The following is a 21,418-nucleotide window of genomic DNA, read 5'->3' as shown; positions in this document are numbered from 1 at the left end:
GTGATACTCCATTGTATGGATATCCATACCACATTTTTTATCCTTTCATTGGCTGATAAATATTTGGATTGTTTTCACGTTTTAGCTAATGTGAAAAGTGCTGCTTTGAACATCTCCATACATTTCTTTTTTATTTGAATACTTGTTTTCAGTTATTTTGGGTGTATCCTTAGGAATGGAATTGCTGGTTCATATGAGAAGTGAGGAAGAAAAACTACATCATTGTAATGAGACACAAAGATTTTGTAATGCTCAACACCCCTAGATGCAAACTCAGCGAATTAGGAATAGAAGGAAAACTCGTTAAGTTGTTAAATAGTATCTGGTGGGGACAACAGACACTCTTGACAGTGTAGGAGGAGAACTGTATACATTGAGGAGAAATCTGTTAAGCTCACTGCTTGCTTCCAGCACTGTTCTTGTTTTCACTGAATTCTAAATCCACTCTTGTTATCAGAAACCGTTTCCACTTACAAGTAAACCTCTGTGTGTGGGTGCACATGTGTGCACACTCATGCATGTGCATGTATAGGAGAGGCGGATGACTTTTAGAATGACCTTCTAAAGCTTGGAGTTCATAAATATTCTCAAAATATATCTAGGATTTCCCAATTTCTTTTCAGAGTGTGAGAGCACCATTTCAAACTGAAAGCCTAATATTTGGGGAGAATGAAAAATGTAAACATGTTCAAAATCACTAATCTTAAAACAGAAGACTTGCTCACTGCCTACAATTGTTCTTAAGTTGATTTTCTTGATTTTCAACATAATAACATTATCACTGAACAGTAGAACTTTGTCTTATCAAATATGTGTAGTCTTATCTTTTTCTTATCTAAGTGTGTGGGGTTTTTTTTATTGAAGTGTAACTGACAGACAACATTGTATTAGTTTCAGGTGTACAGTGTAATGATTCGTCGCCTGTGTACATGGCGAAGCGATCACCCTAATAAGTCTAGTTATCAAAAGTCACCATAAAAGGTTACCCACCCTGAGGATCCCTGGGTGGCTCAGCAGTTTAGTGCCTGCCTTTGGCCCAGGGCACGATCCTGGAGTCCCGGGATTGAGTCCCACGTCAGACTCCCAGCGTGGAGCCTGCTTCTCCCTCCTCCTGTGTCTCTGCCTCTTTCTCTCTCTCTCTATGTCTATCATAAATCAATCAATCAATCAATCAATATTAAAAAAAAAAGGTTACCCCCAATTTTTTTTTATGATGAGAACTTTCAAAATCCACTCTCCCAGCAACCTTCAAATATGTGCTGTAATACCATTGAATATAGTCACCATGCTTGCACACCACATCCCCGTGACCTCTTCATTTCACAATTCGAAGTCTGTACCTCCCACCTTCCTCCATTTTGTCCACCCACACTCCCCTCCCAACTGGCAACTGCCACCCTGTTCTCTCTATCCATGGATTTTGTTTTGTTTTGTTTGTTTTGTCTCTTAGGTACCAGATAGTACTTGACTTACCCTGTCTGACTTATTTTACTTAGTATAATAGCCTTCAGATCCATTTGTCTTGTCACAAAAGGCAAGATTTCATTCTTTTTTATGACTGAATAGTATTCTATTATATGTACATATACTGCAGATTATCCACTTATCCATTGGTGGATTGGTTGTTTCTGTATCTCGACTATTGTAAATAATGCTGCAGAGAATGCAATGGTGTAGATATATTAGTGGTTTTGTTTTCTTAGAGTAAGTACTTGAACGTGGAATTCTTGGGGCATATGGTAGGTCTTTTTAATGTTTTTAAGAACTTTCCATAGTAGCTACACTAATTTACATTCCCACCAACAGTGCACAAGAATTCTCATTTTCCACATCCTTTCCAGCATTTGGTATTTCTTATCTTTTTCACACTGGTCCTTCTAACAGGTTTTGGTTGAAACCTCATTGTGGTTTTGGTTTGCATTTCTCTGGTGATTAATAATGCTGAACATCGTTTCATGTGCCAGTCAGCCAACTGCAAGTCTTCTTAGGAAAAATGTCTGCTCAGATCCTCTGCCCATTTATTAGTTGGATTGTTTTTTGCTATTGAGTCATATGAATTTTTAAGATATATTTTGGATATTTGTATTTACAGATACATAATTTGTAAATATTTTCTTCCATTCAGTGGGTTCCCTCTTCATTTTGTTGATGGTCTCCTTTGCTGTGTAGAAGCTTTCTAGTTTGCGTAGTCCCACTTATTTTTGCTTTTGTTGCCTTTGCTTTTGGAATCAGATCCAAAAACAAAAACAATCAAATGAAAACATTGCCAAGACCAGTGTCAAAGAACTTGCTGTCGGTGTTTTGTTCTTGGAGTTTTCTGGTTTCAGGTCTTCCATTCAAGTCTTCAATCCATTTTGAGTTAATTTTTTATATGTTATAAAATACTAGTCCAATTTCATTCTTTTCCATTGTGGCTGTCTAGTTCTCCTGGCACCATTTATTGAAGAGACTGTCCTTTCTCTATTTATATTCTTGCCTTCTTTGTCGTAAATTCATCAACCATTTATGTGCGGATCCTCTATTCTGTTCATTCGATCTACATTTCTACCATTCTGTTTTGATTCCTATAGCTTTGTAATATAGTTTGAAATCAGGGAACATGATACTTCCAGCTTTGGTTCTTTCTCAAGATTGCTCTGCCTATTTGAGGTATTTTGTAGTTACATACTCATTTTTTTTGTTCTAGGTCTATGAAAAATTCCATTGGGATTTTGATAGAGATTGCATCAAATCTGTAGATTGCTTTGGGTAATATGGATATTTAACAATATTGGTTCTTCCAATCCATGAGTGTGGAGTATCTTTCCGTTCAGTGTCTTTAGTTTTTTTCATCAATGTCTTAAAATTTCCAGTGTATAGGTCTTTCACTTCCTTGATTAAATGTATTCCTAGGTATTTTATTCTTTGGATGCAAACATAAATGGGATTGTTTGCTTAGTTTCTCTTTCAGATAGTTCATTGTTGGTGTATAGGAATGCAACAGGGAGTGCCTAAGTGGCTCAGGCGGTTGAGCATCTGACTTGGTTTTGACTCAGGTTGTGATCTCATGGGTTGAGCATTGGGTTCACACTCAACAGGGAGTCTGCTTAAAGATTCTCTCCCTTTGCCCCTCCCCCTGCCCATTCCTTCCCCCTCAAATAAATAAATAAAATCTTTTTTTTTTTAAAGGAAGGAATTCAGTACATTTTTGTTATGTTTTTGTACCCTCCAACTTTACTGAATTTGTTCATTAGTTCTAACATAACAATTCTTTTTGGTGGAGTTTTTAGGGTCTTCCACATATCAAATCAGGTCAGTTTTACTTCTTTTTATCAAATTTGGTTGCATTTTATTTCCTTTTCTTGCATTGTTGCTCTGGCTAGAACTTTTAATACTATGTTGAACAACAGTGGTGAGAGTGAGTATTCTTGTCTTATTCCTAATCCTAAAGGAAATGCCTTCAGCTTTTTATCATTGAGTATGATGTCAGTTCTCCCATGTTTGGTGAGCATCTTCAGGGCTGTGACTTTGAATTCTATCAGTAAGCCTCTTATGTCCATTTCATTAGTTGTTTTTCCTGAGGTTTTATCTTACTCCTTTGTTTGGAACATGTCCTCTGTTTTCTTCATCTTGCTTGACTTCTGTGCTTGTTTCTATGTAGTACGTGACACAACTGCCTTGTGCTGGTGCTGAAGGAGGACCTTGTATAGGTAGTGAACCTTATCATCCCACTCACCCTAGTGCTTGTTGTCTTCCAGCCTTGTGGTTATCGAAGTGGCCTGATTTATCCTTGATGGGTCCCCATTGCTGTGGGCATGCCAAGACGTAGCAGTGTTGCACAGGGGAAGGTTTTGGTCAGCACTGGGTATCTGGCTGATTGGAACCGAGAGCATCAGGCAGCAGCTCTGGAAGTATGTGGTGTAGACAATCCCATGGGACCACAGTGTGAGCCCTGCTGGCCTCCAGACCATGTGATCTGGAGAGGTCTGCAGGGTGACAGCTGTAAAAATTGGGGCTCCAGAGAAGTGTATGAACTCCTTCCTGAGAGGTAGCAGCGAGTTGTCACAAGGCCAGGGGAGAGCATGGAGATGGTGTCCCTGCTTTCCCTGATGAGTCCTCCATGGTCTTTTGTTTTTATCATTTTTATTGTGAATGATTGCTGAATTGCATCACATGTACTTTGACAACCATGAAGGTAATTGTGTGATTTTTTCCTTTGTTTTATTGCAATTATGAAATAATAGAGTTTATGATACTAAACAGTTCTGATTAAAGTGTAATTTTTAAATACCATAATCTTAATTTATCCCTGAGTTTGATTTACTAAAATCTTTATTTGAGTTCTTTTCTGTTTCCAAGGTCAAGTTGGTCTGTGATTTTCTTTTTTATAGTATCTCTGTCAATTTTCAGTATCAGTGGTGTAGCAGGGGTTCTAAAAATAACTGAAAAGGTTTTGTTCTTTCTGAACATAGAACACGGTAAATCAGATGTGAATTTATTTGTTGAAGATTCTTAAGTAATTCTTTTTTGAAATCATTTTGGCTGAGGCCTCTTATGGGGATAATTCTTTGACAATTTTACAGTTCTCTTTTTGATTAACTTCTATTCAGATTTTTCAGCTTCTTTTTCTAGAAAATTTCCTTTTTCTAGAAAATTATCTATTCCATTCAGACCTTTATAAATATTAACATAAACAGGTGCCAGAGTATGAAATAATTAACATGACCTAGGCATTAGGGACACAAATTTCACTTTTCATAATGTAATCTCTAATAGTATAGAATCATGATTATTATTTGATAATTCAAGATCCCATGAGTTTGCAGGATAAATGGGTGATTCTTCTGTTTGCCAGCAATACTATCTCCCTAACTTTATGTCATTCATCCTTCCTCAAATATTTATTGAGGGTGCTTAAGGCTATGGAGATCTTATATGTTCTAACCTACAGGTTGGCAAACTTTTTTTTGTTAAATGTCAAATAGGAAAGTTTTATGCTTCGTGGGCTGTACTCTATTGCATTTACTCAGCTCTGGCATTGTAGCAGATTCGTAAAGGAATGAACATAATTCTTTCCCAATAGAACTGTATGTATAAAAACAAGCAATGGACTAGATTTGGCAGATGGACTTTAGTTAGCTGACCTCTACTCCAGACATTGTGCTGGGCTTTTGGAATACTGTGGGGGGAAGGAAGCAGTTTCTGCTGTCACAGAACTCACAGTCTAATGGAAAGAGACAGACTAAGTTCTCATACCAATAATACCCAGTATACTCACTCCCTGGCAGGGCCAATGTTTGTTGAGTGAGTGAATATAGTTTATAAAGACAAGGGTTTATAAAGACAAGTAGTTTTACATGAGATTTTATGTTTTCCTCTGGCCACAAGGTGGCCCATGTCCCTCTCGCATAGACTTTGATGACTGTTTTTCTCTGAGAATCAACACGTTTTCTCTGGGCGGTAATTTTACAACTAAAATCTGGAAGAGGGTTGAGCTTGCCAGAGTTCTCAATTGAGGTGAATATGCTAATTGGATCGTAACTGTAGTCCCAACTCATGAAGGACGGTGGGATACTTCAAGCATTAAAGAAATAATTGTGGAGGGAAATTGATGAACGAGTGAATGACAATATGAATACACAGTTTTCCAGTTAGAAATGAAAGAGCATATTTGTTGTAAGAATATAGGCCATGAAAACAGTTAGTATGAGTTCAAATACCCAATCTGCCATTTACTAGCCGTGTGGTGGACAAGTTTAGTTACCTCCCTGCCTCAATTATCCTAACCCGTGAAGTGGAGATAAAAATATTCCCTGACTTAATATTGTGACTGTGGGGATTAAGTGAGGGAAGACACCTAACGTGTGTGAAAGTGTCGGCCCAGAGTAGACACTTAATAATTCTTACACGCTATTTAGTGGAACAAGTAAAATGCAACAAATGTGAATATGAACCTCATTAGAAGTTACATTTCATATTTTTTTACAACTGCTATGTCACGAATGCCAACCATTCAAAAGGGATGCTGGCCTTAGAGTTGGCAGAGGCTCACACCAGGCATGAGGCTAAGCCCTAGACGTCCTGGAAGGGGGGCCAGGGTGGCAGCAGGGCTCAGAGGGAGTGGGGCCAGCAGCTGCTTTCCAATCCACACAAAAGTTTAGTAGTATTTCAACATCAGCACCTTGGTGTGCATGTATAGCAGCTGTTACTCATTCATGTTGGTACTTGCTAGTGTCAGCACATTACCAGTGACATAAGATTTTTTTGTACTTGTATACCTATAATTATTTGGTTGTGCTAATTTTCCACCCAGTTAGAGTATAGATCAGCTGGAATTTATATTTATTTCTGATAAAGTTTTCCTTTAAACTCTGAATTTCTCATTGGCTTACTCTTGTTTTATTGTTTGTCTTTAGATATATGCAAAAAATCTGGTGAATGCCGATCGTTGTGCACTTTTCCAGGTGGACCATAAGAACAAGGAGTTATATTCAGACCTTTTTGATATTGGAGAGGAAAAGGAAGGCAAACCTATCTTCAAGAAGACCAAAGAAATAAGGTACAGCTGGAAGTAGAATGTCCATATGCTGTGACTGCAGCTGTGCGGGTGTCCTGTTACCCACGTTTCTGTGCCTATTCACAGGTGCGCTGACAGTACTTGTCATGCTGTGATATCATTCCCACCAGGACCCGCCTCCTGAAGGTAGTACTTCTGGGAATGACATTGCAGTGCCAGCGAAACCGCGCCTAGGAAGCTTTAGCGTCACTCCTGGAAATGCCGTCTTCCGGAGGCGGTCCTTTTGGAAATCATGTTGGAAAAACTTACTAGTGCTCCCAGGTAGGTAAAGGTACATCCCACCTGGAGTCTGCAGGTTTCCCTATGTCTAGGAACAGGGTGTACTTAGAAAATACTGCCCCTAACCTGTCCTGGACTGCAGGGCTGTCTCCAAGTCCAGACTATAATGGAAATTGACCTGGTATATTTACTGACTTAAACACACTGTTCTGTAACTGATCAGTTCATTTAATCCATCATATAGCACAGTTTTGTAGCATCTGAAAACTAAAGCCTTCTTTGACCTTTAAATGGCAGTAGCTACTGTCACTTAGATGAACAGAGTGGAGTTTGAGTGGTGGAGGCAAGCTTTTTCCATCATATCACAATCTTAGCATCTACAAGGAGCACTGTCACCAAACTTTTAAGAATCAAGCTTAACGTTTAAAAATTGACCTTTTTTTTTTTCTTAGACATTTGCATCCCTTTTGCTTATGTATCTTGTTTACCTATTTTCCCACATAATAATGTAAAGAACTTGGGTAGTTACAACATTGTAGTAAAACACTATTCCTTATTAATTACGAGTTGCTTTCCATGTGTCCTGTCACTTAAGAGAGCTAAGCAGATGTGAAAGAAACAGGAGTGTGGCCCTGAGCCAGGCCTCCCCACTGCCTGTCACACAGCACTTCCCATTCTGTAGCCCTAGGGTGACAGATCCTATATTCCACACTCAAAGAACTCTGAATTAGAGGCACTGTTGAGATTTTTTATTTTTACCTGTTTTATTTTTGGTTTATTTGTTTTTTAGACCTGAGTAAATCAGTTTGGATAGGTAAAGTAATTTTTCATTAGGTAAAGTAATTTCTCATGCTGAGGGTTCAAGTGTTCTTCACAGTGCTGGTATTGATCTCATTTCACAATAACTTGAAGTTCGTGTTGACAAGCAGGGGAGGAACAGTGAGGGAATGCGGCTGGCTACAGCTCTGTCAATGGACCAGTTGGTGCCAGCCATTTATGCACGGGGCTGCCTCTTAATTTTCTCCTGCTGGACACAGCAAACCAAGAAAATCAGGCATAAATCATGATGTGGATTCTGATATTCTTTGCTTGCAGCGGTTGAATTTGTGCTGTCAAACATCAATTTGTTCTTTGACATTGGTCAAAGCACAGAAAACCAGGATGAAACAAGCTTGCTTCTTAAGCAATGCTGAGTTCACTTTTTGGTGTTTTAAGAAAGTTAATTCTCTTGTGTCAATTATGTTCTGTTTTTTTCCCTTAAGGTTAAGCTTTATTTCAATAATGTTGAATAGTGCCTGTTATTAATTATTGCCTAAAATGTTGAAAATGTAATATTATGGGAATTATTTTCAAGCTATTGAAATCTATATATTATGGACTATAGACCTCTTTCTTAACTACTTTTGAAATGAATGCATGTATTATGTGATATTGTAATAAGAAAACTATTTATAAAATGAGAATATATTTATAAAACAAAGTGCTGATATTAGATACCGAAACATAATTAAGTGTAATCAGATGTTTATATTTTTGACTGCTTTTAAATTTAACAAATTAGAGAAGTAAAGATACTAGAAGTTATAAATTGTGTTATTTTTATATAATGCTTGTGTTGCAAAAACCTTTGAGTCCCAGTCCTGCAATAGTATCTCAACATCAGATATAACCTAGAAGTTTGGTTATATTGTGGTGGAAAATACACTGGTGTAGACCTGCATTCTTGTTTTTATTGTGCCACTAACTTTTTAGGAATGTTGGCAAGTTACTGAACCCAATGGGCTTCCATTCACACTACTGTGAGAATTAAGAAAATTTATGTTGAGAGGCACTTGTCTGGTTTAGTCAGTAGAGCGTGGGACTCTTAATCTCGGGGTCATGAGTTCAAACCTCACATTAAGCATGGAATAAAAAGTAAATAAAGAAAGAAAAATAATTAAAGAAAATTTATGTTGAAGCATCTTGTAAATTATAAGGTACTTTGCAAATATAAAGAATTATTATCGATCAGTAGAGGAAAGTGCTAGTTAATCTCTCAGTTTCAATTTGTGATCCAGTATAATTAAATATATTGTGGGTTCTATCTTAAAACAAGCTTCTCAAATGATTACCATACAGTGTTTCTCTGCTTTACCTTTACATGTTATATAATAAGAGGATTTTTGAATATGTAAATGTAAAATTAATGCAAGTATTTAAAATAAAACAGTGCTTTTTAATATTTAGTGGTAGTGAAATGTTTCAAATTATTTTACAACACCACTGTCTTAAGTAGCATGTCCCTCTCTTTTATATCTGCAGATTTTCAATTGAGAAAGGAATTGCTGGTCAGGTAGCAAGAACAGGGGAAGTCCTGAACATTCCAGATGCCTATGCAGATCCACGCTTTAACAGGTGAGAAGTAGTTTGTGTCCTCAGCAATCTCTCCTTCATGTCCCATGTGGCTGTAGCCTCTGCGCTGGAGCCCCCAGATCCCCACATGCCTGCTCAGTTAGTGCCTTTGTTTTCATTATAGTATTAATCATTCTGTCCTGGGCATTTGCTCCACAAGACCATGCCCTACAGGCAGTAACACCTACTGATGAAAGTACCTACTTGTGATTCAATTTTGTCATGTATCAGTTCTAGAGGGACCTGGAGTGAGTTGGTTTTGCTGAGCCTCCATCTCCTCATCTTTAAAATGGTACAATAATGCCTATTCTATAGGGTGGTTTTTGTTTGGTTATATTAGAGAAAATATTCATAAGAGCTCTAGCAACTTCACCTGACACAAAATGGGAACTCTATAAGTTGCCGCTTTTATTAGAGATTATTAGAAGTTGGGATATTAGATGGCTTATAAAGATTTTTTGTTTTGTTTTGAGTTCTTTGGAGAACTAGGAACCAAATTATATAATCTGATTTTAATAAATCTCTAGAAATTGAAAGTCTCAGGATTGATGTTGTGACTGGTAGGGAGTCATGGTTCAGGGATTTTGGCAGTAATGTTCCCTTAATTCAAACATTTGGTTCACCTTAAGAGACAATTAAATAGCATAAACAAGTTTTTTTGGAAATGTGATTAGTGTCCAATATGTGCACAGTTATATCCTAGGGGTACATTTTATCAGTAAATTAAGGGTATGCAGAAAATCTCAGGGTTTTTTTTTTTTTAAAAACATACTTGTTATTTTAGTGCTTAAGTATTGAAGATATTTGCATATCCTTATTTAAAACTGTTATATAAAAATTTTATGGGTCAACTTTTAAGAACACGAAAAGACAAGCAACAGATTGTGAGAAAATATTTGCAAAATGTGTATCTGACAAAATACTTGCTTCCAGAATATGTAAACAACTGTCCCAACATTAATAAAATAACCTAATTTAGTAAATAGGACCCAACATTTTAAGACATTTCACAGAGGAAGATACATGAATGGCCGTTAAACACAAGAACAGATATTTGTATAGGAATTTGACAATGAAATCTCAATACACAATAATTTGAAGGGATATAGTTTTTAAAACATAGCATTAGCAGGGTGCTTAGGTCAAGCCCATGTTGGGCTCCACACTGAGTGTGGAGTCTGCTTGTAATTCTCCCTCTCCACTCCCTGCCCCTCTTTCTCAAGTAGATAAATCTTTTTTTTTTTCTTTTTTAAAAATGAGGTGTTAGCAAGTGTTGGCAAGGATGTGGGGAAACTTAGACTCAACACACATTGCTGATGGGAGTGTGTAATGTACAGCCACTCTGGAAAACCTTGCACAGTTTCTTGTAAAGTTAAGCATACACTTACTGTACTCAGTCAGCCCCACTCCTGGCTATCAAGGAAGAGAACATGTCCACACAAAAACTTGTACGTGGATCTTCAAAACAGCATTATTCACAGTTGCCAGAAAACTGGTTGTTAACGAACAATAATATCCATCAACTGGTGAGCGGATAAATGAAATGTGGTTCATGCACACCTCAGAATAGTACTCTGCAGTGAGAAGGGCTGAACCATTGATAGCTGCTGCAGGGTGGAGTCTCCACACAGGACTCTGCCAGGAGCCAGGCATAAGTGACTACCACCCGCCAGCTGCCTCTAGGTGCATGGTTCTGTCGATAGAACTGAGTCTTGTTGGCAAAAATATATTTTCTCTAATTCAGGAGTCAGCAAACATTTTCTTTTGAGGATCAGATAGCAAGTTCTTGAAGTCGTAACGTCTCTGTCACAAGTCCTCGGCTGTGTGGCAGGGTGGTGACAACCCATTCAAAAATGGTGCCCTCTATCACATTAAAACTGTTTATAGAACAGGAGAGGGCTGGTTTGGCTGGCTCTCAATTGGTAAGATGATCACTTCCATTTACATTTGTTTGTTAGCAAGTTACATCTCTCCTAACTTAGGACCAAGTTTAAAGGAACATGTTACTTTACCAAACTTATTATATTTTTCCTCTGCACCCAGTTAGTCTGCATTTACTTAATAATGTTGGGGATACATAAACCTGAATGATAAGCTGAAAGCCTCCTGGGGACTGTTCTGAAAAACTCTTCAGAAAATAAGAGAACAGGGACGCCTGGGTGGCTCAGTGGTTGAGCAACTGCCTTGGGCCCAGGGCATGATCCTGGGGTCCGAGGATCAAGTCCCACGTCGGGCTCCCTGCATGGAGCCTGCTTCTCTCTCTGCCTATGTCTCTGCCTCTCTCTGTGTGTCTCTCAGGAATAAATAAATAAAATATTTTAAACAAAATAAGAGAACAAAGTGATCAGAATATTTTTGAAGAGATTTTAACGAAACACTTTCAAATGTCACATTGTCCTTGAATTTAGAAGCTCAGCAGTTGCATTACAATTATTTGCAATAGAAGCATATAAATTGCAAAACTAAACAGATTTATGATAGAATGTACACTTTACTTTCTTGTCTGTGTGTGTGTGTGTGTCTATTTTGTTCTTGAACCTTACCACAGAGAAGTAGACTTGTATACAGGGTACACCACACGGAATATTCTGTGCATGCCCATCGTGAGTCGAGGAAGTGTGATCGGCGTGGTACAGATGGTGAACAAAATAAGCGGCAGTGCCTTCTCTAAAACGGATGAAAACAACTTCAAGATGTTTGCCGTCTTTTGTGCGTTAGCCTTACACTGTGCCAATGTAAGTAACACTTTTCTAAATATCTTTTAAAATACTCAATATCAGCTTTAAAAATTTTTAAAGAAAGTAGTTGAAAGGGTGGGTTTTTTTCTCCAGTGTTTCCTTTTAAACCAGAATCAGTGATTCCTGGTTATACGTATTTTAGGAAATGTCTTTAAAATCTTCTAATATTTTAGCATTTGTTTCAAGGTGTGAATTTGTTAAAAAGAAAAGTGAGGTTACTATAAAAGTAAAATGTTTAAACAGAAGGTTTATGTCTCCTGGTATCTACTGAAATGGGTTAGGAAAATGTGACCTAAATCCTTATTGTTCATCATATATAGTGCACTTGAGAGTCTTGTACAAAAGAGAGCAGTGTTAACAGCACCTAAGGTAGCCTCACAAGCACGGCAGCTGCTCAGCGGTTTGGTCAGGTGCATTCCAGATGTCTACTCCCTTGACCCTCACAGCTCGTCTGCCCTGCTCACTGCGCACGTTTGTTGTATGAAGTCTCACATTAAATATTTAGTATTCTATAAACTCGAGTCATCTTTTAGTGATATTATTGGCATTTGGAAGTCAGGGGAAATTTTATTAACCTTTTTTTTAAAAAAGCTAAACCAACACAAATGGAAGTTAACACCTTACTAATATAGGCCTTTTTGGAAATAGAACCTCGAGTTCCATAGGGGCAACCACAGAGCTAATGGAAACAGCTGAGAGATGACTAGAAACAAAAATGTCAAAAAGTAATGCTGTGGTGACTAGGGATGACCATTTGCTATTGGGTCAGTGCTATTCCATAAGAAACTCCTTCTCCCTCTTTGTCACCGCACACCTCTCATGGGGACCTTTCTTGTTACCTAGTTCATCAGAAATACATGATACTTTATGCTTTAAACATTTTCTACACCTGTGTTTCTCTCTTTTATAAGAGATATATTTTATTTATATATTTACATATATAGATATATATTTTATTTATATAAAAATATTAACAGTTTACATTTGTTTAGTTTAAAAGTTGCAAAGATTGGGGGACACCTGGGTGGCTCAGCAGTTTAGCACCTGCCTTCAGCCCAGGGCGTGATCCTGGAGTCCTGGGATCGAGTCCCACATCGGGCTCCCTGCATGGAGCCTGCTTCTCCCTCTGCCTATGTCTCTGCCTCTCTCATTCTCTCTGTCTCTCATGAATAAATAAATCAAATCTGTAAAAAGAAAAGTTGCAGAGAATGTAATTTCTCGTATATCCTGAATATTGACTCTCATCTATTTTTAAGTGCATCCAGTGGAATCTAACTACTATAGCTACTTAAGAGCCATTATAGACCATTTAAGAATACAGCAGGCTCTGATGATTGGAAACTACTGCATCCTTCTTTTCTCTCTCTGAATGTATATATTTCTGTTACCCCACAAAAGTTTGACCCAGTGTAATATACTTTAGGAGTGTTTTGTTAATTAAAATAATCTAAAACATGTATAATAGGTGTTAAAAATTAATTTTGGCTTGTGGTAGTATATGTCATTATTAGTATACATGTGGTCACAACAACCATGTTAGGAAATTTGATAAATAGTTATCAAAAATATAAATTATTGCCTGTCTTTAGAAAATACAAGCTCAAGTAATCATTACTGCATAATTTAAAGTCCAGAAGTTAACATTGGTGCTGTATCAGTGTGTGGGGGGACTGCCATGAGCAATGCTACAGACTGAGTGGCTTAAACAGCAGGAAGTTTTGGCAACTAGAGTCCAAGATGGACATGTCAGTAGGTGTGGTTTCTTCTGAGACCTCTCTCCTTGGTCTGGAGGTGGCCTTCTTCTCCCTGTGTCTTTGCATGGTCTTCCCTCTGTGTTTGTCTGTGTCCTAATCTCCTTTTCTTCTAAGGACACTCATCACATCGATTGCGGGCTCACTCTGTTGACCTCATTTTAATTACTTCCTTAAAGTCCCTTTATCCAAATACATCACATTCAGAGGTACTAGGACTTTAAATTTCAACATGAGTTTTGGGGAACACAGTTCAGCCCTAAACAGGTACCAGCTGCCATTGGCTAAACTGTTCTTTATTGTCCTTTAACCTAAAACCATTCCTTACTCTTTGCCTTGCATGGCCTGAGTATTTTTGAAGTGTATAGGCCAGTTATTTTACAGAATGCCTCTTACTTTGGACTTGTCTGGTATTTCCACATGATTATATTGAGGTCATAATTTTGACAAGAATGTGGCAGAATGATGTATTCCCATCACATCCCCTTAGCAGGCACACATCCTTTCACTGGCCATGCTAGCTTCATCACTTGGTTGAGGTTGTGTCCGCCAGATTTCTCCTCTGAAACACATTCCCTCTTCTCACTATTCTGGAAGAGAGTTTGTATGTAAGCCTCTGCCATCCTCCTCTTTCTTTGTCTCCCAGAGAGCTCTACTGATACCCCTGTCTCGTACCGCAGGAACTCCTTCTGGCCATGTCCTTTCCATCTTTGAATTTTGTTCTTTGACATTGAGGAATTGGATTCCCAGTCTTCAACAATATTATTCCTATTAATTGAAAAATTTTTGAGGAAGCCCCAAGAATTGCTTTCATTAATGAGTACATAGAATTTTATTATAGCAATTTCTCTTAATTCAAACTCCACCTGAGCTAAGATGCCAAAAAGTACTGATAACTCTATCAGTTATTTTAAATGATCTGTCAGCTAAAAATTTATTTAGATTCACCACCTTCAGTATTTTATGAAAACTTTAGAAACCACTATTAGACCTCATTAATACCATATTTTATATTTCCCTTTGTTTTAAGAGGGTTTTGTATTAGAGCAATTTGAGGAAGGGGTTATTTTGAAATGGGAGGTAGGGAAAAAGCCTTTTTTTTTTAAGTTAGAGAATGTGTGGAAGAAGTTAAGGAGGTAGAAATCAGTCCTCTTAAAATCTGTCTAGGATTCCATGTGTCCCTGGAAGAATGCATCACAGTCAGTGTAGACACTCTTGAGTTAACTCAGTCGTGTCGTTAGAGGAGCCTGGCCCAGCAGGTTGAAACTCTTCTAATCCCCTTCATGTTGCATCACAAAACCTAGATGCAAACATGATTAAATGTTTACACCAAACTAAACCCAGATTTAAATAAGAAAAATAATAATCCTGAAAAGTCATTAGTAAGCTAACAGTCATTCTGTCTTTGCATTTTTCACCTGATCCAGGTTCTTCTTCAGCCATATTAGAAGGGGGATTACATACCAGTTGGCCCACACAATTCAGTTATGAAGGTAGTTCTGAAATGTACATCTATTTCTGTTGTGCTGCTCACGCACTTGCTGCTTGTGGCAAAGTACTTGGAACAGTTGTTGAATTAATAGATTACTACGTGTTTCATCTTTCACAAAAAGGATAAATATTCCAAGTGTGCCAATGTGTTCTGATGACAAAATATAGTCAATATTTCATTATTTAGAAGATACATTCAAATAAACAGCACTTAATCTGACTTTAGTATTGCAAGTGACATTCACACTGAATAAGAAAACAGGTGCTTTTCCAAATTAACTTTTCCTATGAAGAAAGCATGTGGAAAACAAGTCTGCATGTTCTCCTTGTCACTGCTCCATGGTCATGTGACCCACGTATACAAGTTATCACAGATCTTTACAGAGCCTGGGAGCAGAACATTGTTAAGTTACTTTACTGAGGTTTATAAGTACATGGCACACTGTGCGGGTGTAGAAGGTACAGATTGATGAGTGCTTGTACACACAGTCCAGGGAAATCATCACTGTGATCCAGACACAATACACCCACCTCATCACGAGATTCTGGATGCACCTTGACCCTCCTCATCTTTACCTCTCCCCCCCCATTTCAAGTAGCTGTTGATCTGCTTTCTGTCACCATAATAAAGTACCTTGCATTTTCTAGAATTATTGTAAATTCCAGAAATTTAAATGGAATCATAAAATGGAATGGAATCCATTCTGTATGGATCATAAAATCTGTATTCCCTTTTGTACAGCTTCTTTCAGCGCAATTATTTTGAGATTTGTACATGGCATCACATGTATAGTTTAATTCCTTTTTACTACTGAATATTCCATCGAATAGATGTACTGTAATCTAGTCACCTGTTGATGGGCATTTGAGTTATTTTTAGGTTTTAACTAAAGCTGCGTGAACATCTGTGCACAAGTCCTTGTGTGGTGTATGTTTTCATCTCCACCAAGTCAACACCTAGATGTGGAGCAGCTGGGTCAGGTGATAGGGGGATGTTTAGAAAACTGCCAAACTGGTTTGCCAAGTGGCTGTACCCTTGTAAAGGCCCATAGCATCCCTGTATGTACTCTGGTTCCTCCACATTTGCCATGTCTGTGTCTTCTTTCATAAAGTGTCTTCTCAAAATGCTCTTTTTTTGTTTGCAATTGCTCGTTTTCTTGCTGAGTTTTGATAGTTCTTCGTATATTCTAAATATGAGTCATTTATCACGTGAATTATTTGAAAATACTTGCTCCCAGTGTTTGGTTTGATAGTTGCTTTCTAAGAGCAGTTCTTAATCTTGAAGAAGTCTCATTTATTAGATTTTTTTCTTTGCCTGATTATCCTGTTACCATTGTATCAAAGACATATTTGCCTAACCTAAGGTCACAGAGATTTTCTCCTGCTTTCTTCTAAAAGTTTAGGTTTTGCATTTAGATCTGTGATCCATTTTTAGTAAATTATTGTATATGGTTCAAGGTAAGGGTCATCTTGCATTTATTTATTTGCATGTGGGTCCAGTTGATCCGGCACTGTTGGGTATGTTTGCTGTCCTTTCTCCATACCTTGCCTCTGCACACCTATAGAAAAACAACTGATGTTTGGCAACATCTTGTTGATATATGGACCCCTTTATCATTTGAAGTAATCTTTCTTCATCCCTGATAATAGTCTTTTCTCTGAAATCCACTTTATCTGATATTAATACAGCCTCTCCAGCTTTCTTTTGACTGATGTTAAATGCTATGTCTTTTCCATCCATTTTACCTGATTTGGGTCTTTAAAGTAGGATTCTTGTAATCAGAATAAGCTGAGTCTTGCTGCTTTTTACTCACTCTGACAGTCTGTGCCTTTTAACCAGGATACTTTGACTACCACATTTTATGTTTAAGTATAAATCTACCATCTTATTATTTGCTGTTTGTTCCATCTGTTCTTTATTCCCTTTTACCTCTTTCTTTCTTTAAAATGGAATATTTTTTATGACTTCACTTTATGAAACAGCTTTTAGCTTACTAAAATCTTTCCCATGAAGAGTTTCATTAAGTTTCATTGGTTTTGAACATGTTTGATAATATATAAGGATGCAGCTAATTCGTTTGCAGGATTAACTGATTGGCATCAAGGGAAATGGAAAGTTATGTGAATTTAAGCCAAAAATATTAGTGGCTGGAAACAAAAATGTAAGTGGGATATTTAAGAACAGCCAGTCCTTTATTCCATTTGGATCCACATATTTTTTGGCATATCTTTCTCAAATAGTATAACTGAAAATCTAAGTATTGAAATAAATCAAACTGAACCCAGACCTTAACATCAGCATCTCACAAAGTAGTAAATGAAAAAATTGACAGTTGATAACATATATTTAATTAGTGCTTTCATTATAAAATATGTAATTTGGCTAATAAGGCTAAAAAGAGTCGTTTCAGTAATAAAATATTTAAAATATGTATTTGTATTTGTATGTATTTGTAAAATTTGTATTTTTATCCTTTTCTATTTTAATATAAACAGTATATTTGCACAGTGCATGTGGATGTAATTGCTAAAGGAGTATACATTTATTGGGCACTCATCTCCCAAATTCTTCTACTGATAAAGGGCTTAATGATCAAGCATTGTTGAGACTCTGGAACTAGAGGACTTTGACATCACCAAGAATTACGATAAATATTTTTGAAAGGAGACATAGAAAAAACTTACCTCTTGCTTGGTGGCGTCTGTCTCTGTGTGTTTGAGCTGCTGGAACAGAGTGCCACATACCACATGGCCTAGAAACAGCAGACACTGATTTGTCATGGTTCTGGAGGCTAGGAGTCTAAGGAGGGGCCAGTGGACAAATACCAAGGCCTCTCACTATCCAGAGACAGTGTCTGAGGAGAGAAGTTAACAAATCTTTTTAAATGGAGGTGGAATTAAAAAAAAATAACTTCAGTGTTTTGTATCTTCGAGGGCACATGTGTGGGTATCCTCAGCGTATATGGAGATATAGAGTCATAGTAGTTACAGTTCTGATTCTTTTATACCGAATTTTGGACTTTAGTGACTACTTTAAACACTTATTTCCTTTTTTTTTTTATTTTTTGGGTTTGCTTTCTAGATGTACCACAGAATCCGTCACTCCGAGTGCATTTACCGGGTGACCATGGAGAAGCTGTCCTACCATAGCATTTGTACTGCGGAGGAGTGGCAGGGCCTCATGCGCTTCAACCTCCCTGTGCGCCTCTGCAAAGAAATTGAATTGTGAGCATCTTGTCCTGTTTCTCCACAAACCAATTTTTAATTTGATTTTGCCTAAAGTTTGAAATGGGTACAGCAGTAGAGCTGCCAGCACCATATCACATGTGTGGTTCCATGTGTCTCCCTTGTACTGTCTAAGGTGATTTCACATCTCCTGATGGGTCGTGGACACAGAGGCCACATCTCTTTATCTCTAGGGAAAGAATCTCAGCATCATTTTGAAATGAGTTAAACGTTAGCTTTCCTTGTTAGTCTTCTGCCTACTTTACACTGCATTTATAGCACTTCATGCTGAAGATGGCTTTGAATATCTGAGATCTGAAGGTTTTTATTTCCATATACTCTTAAATTTGCAGACTGATATTTTGGAATGTAGTAATAATTAGTGCAGCTTTCACACTTTGTTTTCAAATCCCGTGCTCCAAGGTGTGAGCTTCTGGCAGTAGGACCTCTGGTGATCTGTATGTTCATTGTAAGTGCAAGCCAGCACTGTTCAACTCCATACCAAAGATCTGCAGGAGTAACCCAGAGCTGATTTTTGCCTTATAATTGGAAGTATTAATGCAACAAGGGGGCCAGGTCAGACCAAGGCGGCTCTAATGCTAGAGCAGCCTGTGTGAGCAAACAAAAGCTAAGCCTGAAGTGCCTCTAGGTTATGTATTGAAAGCCCAAGGGACCAGGTATGGACAGCGACCTGGGCTGTAAGCTACCATCAGTAATCACCTGCCTTTGCTCGTTCATCCTCCCTGTGCAAGGATCTCTTCTGACGTCTTTAGCAGAGTGCTTCTAACCACCCATGGTTTGGCACTGCCCTGTCTGAAAAGATTTTTGCTCAAATAAACTCATAAGACTTTTTATCTGCCTCAGTTTATCTTTTAATGGTTTATATATAGTACTTACAGTGATATAATAAGAAATATGTATATTTGGTCTGTGTAGCTAGTTTCTGGCTCATAGCTCCTAAAAAAACACTTGAATTTCCTAAGTGATTGGAGCAAGAGAGGAGTCTTTTCTCATTCATAATGAACCTCTTTGAACCACCTTGAGTTTATGCTATTGAAGGACTGTAGGAGGACGGGGGATGGTTGCCCAAGGAACCAACTATATGGTTTGGGGTTGTAATTTTCAGCTTCATGGTCAGGGACAGGGGTTGGGGATTGAGTTAATCAAATGTTCCTATGCAATGGAACCTCTAGAAGCCCTACACAAGGGGTTTGGAGAGCTTTCAGGTTGGTGAGCACCTTCAGTGCTGGGAAGGCAGCGCCCCTAAGAGGCATGAAAACTCCTCAGCCTTTCTTCCCACATGGCTTGCCCTATGCATCTCTTCCATTTGGCTCTTGAGTTGTAACCCTAATAATAAACTGATAATAGTAAGTAAAGTGTTTCCCTGAGTTCTGTGAGCTATCGCAGTGCATTATAAAACCTAAGGTGGGGTTTGTGGAGACCTCTGATGTACAGCCGGTGACCAGAAGCATGGGTGGCCTGGACTTGCATCTAAAGTCGAGGGGTGCAGTCTTGGGGACTGAGCCCTTAACCTGTGTGGTCTGCACTGGCTGCAGGTGTGTCAGAAGTAAGTGGAGTCATAGGGTATCAGTTGCTGTCTGCAGAGGGTAGAAGAATTTCTTGGTGTGGAGAAGTTACACATTTGGTGTCAGAAGTATAACTAGAGGAAAATGTTTTCTTTTAATATTTTACCATTGTGTTTATTTGGGTTAAATGTTCGTAATTAGCAAATGAAAAAATAAGTAATAACTTTGGATGTTTGTATTTATAAAGTGTTTCCTCTGGACTTAAATAGGAGATAGAAAAATTTTTAACTCTAAAAAAATTCTTATTTCCTCCCCTTGTTTATCAGTCATGTAAAACATGTAGCACTCAAAATTATTTTGTACTCTTTCATTGCTCTGATAACAGCCACAATATCATTTTCGTTATAGATTGTTTAATAGAAAATTAAGCTATGGCTTAAATATTGGGCTGAGTTCCTAAGGGAATGTGTGGAATTTCCTCCTGGAAACATTTAAATATAACAGAGATGTGACTGAGAAGGCAGTAAAGGGATGGCTGGACTCCCAGTGTTTTCTTACTTTCTTAATAGACAAAAAGTTAAATTACTTTATTTGTTTTTATGCTTATCCTAATTATATTTACTAATCAATTTTGTGTTCTTTGCATCTCAGATTCCACTTTGATATTGGTCCTTTTGAAAACATGTGGCCTGGAATTTTTGTCTACATGGTCCATCGTTCCTGTGGGACGTCTTGGTATGAATGACCTTAAAAACTTCCTTTGTAAGCTTTTGAGTGATCTGACCTCTTCCTCCTTCTGCCTAAATGCCTTGTCACTTTCTTGGTTGATAATTATCTGAAAGTATGCCATCTATAAATATTTTTTTTCGAAATATTTAAATAAAAAAAGGCTGAAATTACTGGACAGATTTATAGCCTTCTTGGATTTCCCTTACAGCCTGCCGAGCTCTTTGCCAGGGTGGCTGTCCCTTGGCGAACAACCATGTGTCTTCCAGGTGATGATAAAATCACAGGTGAAAATTACCTTAGGCTGTGTAATGGGAAGAGGCAAGGGTTACTGCTCCACATCGTTATGTACTGTTTGAAAGAGTGTTTTGGAAAACGTGCATTGAATTTAGCATCAGCTCTCAGCCATCATTATGTATCTGTTAGGACAGGTGTGAAGGAATCAGGTCTCCTAGATCAGCGCCTAGTGCTTTCCTAGCGATTCCACATGGCTCCCTTCCCCCGCGGGTCCATCCCCTCTCCTGTCCCCTGCCCTAGAGGCCTCTTGGGACTTTCCATTTACCCTTTACAGCTTCAACACACATACTGAAAATGCAAAGAATAATTTTCTTTTTCTCTTTTTTCACTCATTTAATCAGTAAGTGGCTTATAAAGGCTGTTTCTCTGGAACTAAATTGTCTCTCCTTTGCTTTTGAATTATGTGTCTTCTCTTACTTCTCTTGGTGACTTTTATAAATTGCTCTTTTGAAAGGACATACATAGGCTAATTAACTCCACTTAGATATCAGTTGGGAG

At 37.9% G+C, this 21,418-nt stretch overlaps 1 protein-coding gene across 1 annotated transcript in view; it reads left to right on the top strand.

The window, feature by feature from the left end:
* PDE10A (phosphodiesterase 10A) overlaps positions 1–21,418 on the top strand; it is a 295,228-nt gene that overhangs the window by 227,749 nt on the left and 46,061 nt on the right. The window contains exons 11-15 of the mRNA XM_041729791.1: positions 6,396–6,538; positions 9,077–9,169; positions 11,715–11,901; positions 18,229–18,371; positions 20,549–20,632. Coding sequence (XP_041585725.1) covers positions 6,396–6,538; positions 9,077–9,169; positions 11,715–11,901; positions 18,229–18,371; positions 20,549–20,632 — 650 coding nt within the window. The remainder of the gene's footprint in view (positions 1–6,395; positions 6,539–9,076; positions 9,170–11,714; positions 11,902–18,228; positions 18,372–20,548; positions 20,633–21,418) is intronic.

The sequence above is a fragment of the Vulpes lagopus genome, chromosome 2 (assembly GCF_018345385.1).
Source record: "Vulpes lagopus strain Blue_001 chromosome 2, ASM1834538v1, whole genome shotgun sequence".
NCBI lineage: Eukaryota > Metazoa > Chordata > Mammalia > Carnivora > Canidae > Vulpes > Vulpes lagopus.
The sequence above is the reverse complement of the archived record's forward strand: the minus strand, read 5'-3'. Positions and strand labels throughout refer to the sequence as shown.